The sequence below is a fragment of the Galeopterus variegatus genome, unplaced genomic scaffold, assembly GCF_000696425.1.
Source record: "Galeopterus variegatus unplaced genomic scaffold, G_variegatus-3.0.2 Scaffold4165, whole genome shotgun sequence".
Lineage (NCBI taxonomy): Eukaryota > Metazoa > Chordata > Mammalia > Dermoptera > Cynocephalidae > Galeopterus > Galeopterus variegatus.
In genome coordinates this window covers 5,819-11,040 of record NW_007730276.1, presented here as the reverse complement: position 1 = coordinate 11,040, position 5,222 = coordinate 5,819, and the positions used below count along the sequence as shown (strand labels likewise).

At 49.3% G+C, this 5,222-nt stretch overlaps 1 protein-coding gene across 1 annotated transcript in view; it reads left to right on the top strand.

Moving 5' to 3' along the window:
* Positions 1-407: 407 nt before the first annotated feature.
* LOC103602476 (carcinoembryonic antigen-related cell adhesion molecule 6-like) overlaps positions 408-5,222 on the top strand; it is a gene marked incomplete at its 3' end in the record, with an annotated part of 6,368 nt that continues 1,553 nt past the window's right edge. Inside the window, exons 1-2 of the mRNA XM_008586878.1 lie at positions 408-471; positions 1,448-1,807. Of these exons, the coding sequence (XP_008585100.1) occupies positions 408-471; positions 1,448-1,807 (424 nt within the window). The remainder of the gene's footprint in view (positions 472-1,447; positions 1,808-5,222) is intronic.

Here is a 5,222-nt window from a genome sequence, read left to right as displayed (position 1 = left end):
GAAATGCAGACCTGGATTTAGGGACACAAGGCCTCTCTGTGTGGTACTGACAGACCCAAGGACAGGACACAGCAAAGGTCAGTGCTGGGGCTTGTGGGTTATCCTCTTGGTGGACAGGAATCCCTATCATCCTTGTTTCTAAAAGTGTGGCCTGGGGAACTGAAACAGACAGCGGGAAAGGGGGAAATGGACAAAGAAGGCAGAACTGAGAGGATAGGGGAGAGAGGCCTCCTGGCAGAGACCCCGCCCCTGCCCATGTGACCCTGGGAAGTGCTCCTGCCCCGGGAGCCTCAGTGCAGAGGGAGGAAGGACAGCAGAGGTGACACATCTCAGCAGCAGTGCTTCAGAGCATTACTGGAGCAGAAGCTCTTCTCCACAGACGGAGGACAGAGCAGGCAGCAGAGGCCATGAAGCTCCCCTCAGCATCTCACTGCAAAGGGCACATCCCATGGCAGGGGCTCCTGCTCACAGGTGAGAGGGGACCAATCCCTGGGAGTGGGCAGGAGGATGAGAGCACAGAGACTGGCTGACATGTCCCTGGGGAGGACAGGGCTCTGAGAGGGAACAGGGGGCTTCTGTTTGGAACCTGAAGGGAGATGACACCAAGGAGCCAGAAGACTCAGCAACAGGAAAATCACATTTCTCTGGGATTGAGAAGGGGCAGGAAAATCTTGTTTGCTCTTTGCTTTCCAAGTTAATCATCACCAAACACTACATTTTAAAAAATGATAATAATAACTTTGTCAGAAGGACACTCCATATAAGAACACAACTGGGGCATTAAACATTGTGCTTAACCACCTACCTCAGAAACTAGCAGAAACCACCAGGAATCACAGGGCCCTGGGAACACTCATCAGTTCATCCATAGGTATCTTCTGCCTGTTCCAGGCACTGAAATAAATAAATGATCACACAAGTCCCTGCCTTCATGGAGCTCATGCTGTAGTGGGGACAAAAACACACAAGCAAAAAGATCTAGAAGGTGAGGTTATGTGTTGACAAGAGCCATGGAGGGAACAGAGCAAGGAAAGGTCAGAAAGTGAAGACCCAGGGGCTCTAGAGGAGGAGGTCAGGGAAGATGTCTCCAAAGAATGTGCTAATGTGAGGAGTCATCTAAGGGCAGTGTGGGGGAGTCCTGCAGACAACAGGGAAGAGCATTCCAAATAGAGGGAATGGCAAGTTCAGAGGCACGGAGGCAATAGTGGTCACACTGCTGACCCTGATCAACTAGGAGATACGCTCTCTCACACACACATACTCTCTCACACACACTTGCACACACACAAATACTTAAATGTCATATAAACACACATGCACACACACACGTACACACACATCTCCCAAGCCTGAAGGATAAGGAGAAATACTCAGAACCAAAGGCTCCATCTTTCCATCCCAATACATAGATCCCAATATTTACTTATTTCTCCCTCTTCCCTCCTAGTTTCACTTTTAACCTTCTGGATCCCACCCCCAACTGCTCAGCTCCCTATTGAATCAGTGCCCTTCAATGCTGCTGAAGGACAGGACGTTCTTCTACTTGTCCACAATATGACAGAGAATCTTCAAGCCTATCACTGGTACAAAGGGCAAGGTGTGCTCAAAAACCAACTCATTATATCACATATAAGTAAGACTCAAGTAAATATCTCAGGGCCTGCATACAGCGGTCGAGAGATATTATTCCCCAACGGATCCCTACTGTTGCAGAATGTGACCCTGGAGGACACAGGATACTACACACTACAAACCATAGATGAAATTTTCAGCACTGACCAAGCATCCGGACAGTTCCATGTATACTGTAAGTGATTCCTCTATGACCTCTGGGTGTTGGGGTGGGGTCGATTCTACTTCACACACACAGAGGATTGTAAGGCCACGATTGTGCCCACATCCCCCTCTGCATTATGTTCACTTAATGGTGTCCCATAATTCTCATAGGCTTTGTTCACTTTCAAAAAAAAAATTTCCCCTCTTTCTGGGCTATTTCAAAAGATCTGTTCTTCAAGTTCAGAAATTCTCTCTTCTGCTTGATCTAGTCTGTTGGTGAAGCTCTCAATCGTATTTTTTTTTTCCTTTTTGTCTTTTTTTACTGATTGGCAACGGGATCACAACCCTCGGTGTTGCGCCCACACCATGCTCAGCCAGTGAGCAGGAACCTGTCTCCACATGGGATCCGAACCCTTGGCAGGAGCGCCACCGCGCTCCCAAGCAGCGCACTCTCCAGTGAGCTACCGGGCCGGCCCTCAATCGTATTTTTTAATTTATTCATTGAATTCTTCAGCTTCAAGATTTCTGCTTGGTTCTTTTTCCTGATTTCATCTCTTTGTTAAATTTCTCATTCAGATCCTGATTTCATTAACCTGTTTGTCTGTATTCCCTGTATCACATTGAGTCTCACTGAGATCATTATTTGAAATTCCTTTACTGGCATTTTGTAACTGCCCTCTTCTTTGGCATCTGTTGCTGGAGCCTTACTGTGTTGCTTTGGGATCATCACATTCCCTTGCTTTTTCATATTTCTGTATCCTCACATTGATATCATCATGCATAACTGAGTAATTGCTTTTCCCACTTTTATGGAGTGGATTATGTGGAAATGATTTTTTCCCTATGGTGAGCCCTATGGTGTCTGTTGAATATGTGGCATTGACTTTGTTCTGCATTGACTCAGTAGCATAGTTTCTATGTCATTCCTTTAGTTGCAATCCCCTTATGTGATGTCTGCCGGAATGTGTGCAAACACTTGTACTGTTTTACTGGATTAGAGCTTCCTGGGTAGTTGTTAGGCCTGGCACGTGTGGACACAAAGGGCCAAATGGCTGTTTGGTGGTCTTATGAGGCTCAGAGTTTCTGCCTGCTTAGCTATCAGGCCATGTGTGGGTGCATCTCTGAGGCTGTCTCCAGGGGGTGGTGCACTGCCTGATGATCTTTGGGGCTGGAAATGGGTGAGCCTGGGTACAAGATGGAGCAACTCTTCCAAGTTCTGTCAAAGGAGTGGATGCTACTGTCTGGGCAGCAGCTGACATGCATAGGCACAGCAGAGCCAGATGGCTCTATGCAGGCCTGCCTGAGGATGCAAGCCACCACCCCATTCACTGTTCAGCAGGTACAGCACACATCAGTGCAGCAGGGTCTGGCAGTTCTGGGAAGGGCTCCTGGATAAGCAGTCAAGCCTGGAGCATGCCAACAAGGATGTATCAAAGACTAGCAACTTCATTATGTTCTACCAGAGAGAGGCAAGGCCACTGCCTGGTTGATTGTCAGACAAGCAGGAGACATACACCAGAGCAGCAGGGCCCAGCAGCCCTGTGGAGGACTGCTGGATCAGCTACTAAGCCTGTACCAAGCCTGCAAGGGTGCAGGCAGGTCTGGCAGCTCTGCAGAGGCCTACTGTAATAAGGAAAAGCTGTTGCCCTCGCTGCTGTCATTCAGGGAGCAGGTGACCACTGGTGCTGCAGGGCCTCACAACTCTGTAGAGGGCCATTGGATCAGGCATTGGGCCTGGAGCAAGCCTACAAGGGCACATCCAGGTCCAGAATCTCTATAGAGGCCTTTCATGGAGGGTCAGAGCCACTGTCTGCTCTGCTATCATTCAGGAAACAGCAGAGTCTGATGGCCCTGTAGAGGCTTGCTATGAGAAGGCAGGGCACTGCCTGGTCACTGTTGGTCAGGGAGCAGGTGTACACTGGGCAGGCCCTGGCAGCTCCGTAGAGGGTCAGGGGAAAAGGCAGGGCTGCTGGCAAGCTGGTTGTTGGCTGATGTGAGCACCTGTGGGCTTACCAGGCCCATGGGTTGTGCAGGGCAGGTGTGTGCGAATGTGGTGGACCACCACTTACTGGCAGTTTCCCTCTGAGCAGGTAGGTCTGCTTGTTCACCTGGGTGGGTAGGGGCAGGGGATGCCATGTGGGTTCAAATGCTGGGGGATCAGTCTTTCTGTCTAACCTTGGCACCAGGCACCTGGGGTCATGGTCCTGCAGACACCCCTGTGAATGTGGTGGAATGAAGGTGGGCCCTGAGGATAGAGGAAGACTGTTTCCACCAGCTGCCCAGGCAGGCTACACTCTAGCCAAGTGTTTAGCTTCAAGATGACACTGTAACATTACTGCTTAGGCTGGAGGTGGGGTTGCTCCCCCGGGCTTCTACTATGAGGTGGTAAAGCTGCACAAACTCCCAGTTACTGTCCAAGTGGCTTTGGGACCTGTGAGGACTGGGGAACCCTCCTCTGGCAGGGATTAGTGACAATTGTGGCAGCAGTGTAAACAGATGGGGTTTTTCCAGCTCGCCATTTCTCTGTCTGACCCCAAGCCAGTCCCTGTAGTTCTGCTCTCTATGGTGCTTTCTTCTGTGTTCCAGAAGGTTTCTCCACTCCCCTCATGCTCTGCAGCATATTTCTTCAGTTATTCCAGTCCAAGTACAGTTGTTTGTAGTTTTGGTCTCTTTTGAGGGGAGGGGGACAAGCGCCAGACTACTCTACTTGGCCATCTTGCTCCACCCTCTTCATGCTCCCTTTATATAAGAGACACCTCAGCCTTCCCCTCTGACCAGTTCTGTCCTCTTAACAGCACTCACAGGTCTCTCTCTACCAAGGGAGTCGCTGATTTCAAGCTGACTTTAGCACCTTCCTTTGATCCTACTGTGATCCTGCTGGACGTCAGAGCTGTGCCTAAGACCTTACCCTGCTCTGCAGAGATAAACTCCTCTCAGGAATTGGTTCTAGATCCTGGGTGCTAATAACAATGTTCATGTATGGCAGAAATTTAACTTTTCCAACTTTTATCCCACGTCCACCAAACACACACGGTCCATACAGGTGCAGTGGGAGAAGAGACATCAAAGAGCAAGGATAGAGAACATGGCTTTGCTGCCAAAGCCAACAGCTACTGCCTGTTCCCCTCACTCTTTTCTAGCTCATTCCTTGGATTATGCTCCACTATTATTACTTCACAGGATCAAGTCAGTCACCATCAAACACCTGGGCAGAACTTTCCCACCTTGTGGCCCTGTGCCCTGACCTCTGAACTCACTCCGTACTTGCTCCTGGTCTCTGTTTGTCATTTCTCCTCAAACACCCAGTTCCCATCAGGACCCATCCTAGACTATCCTTTAAAAAAGAAATACCACATTTTCTCACTTATTGGTGGGAGCTAAAAATACACAAATAAATTCACTCACACACACACACACACACACACACACACACACACACCAAAAAA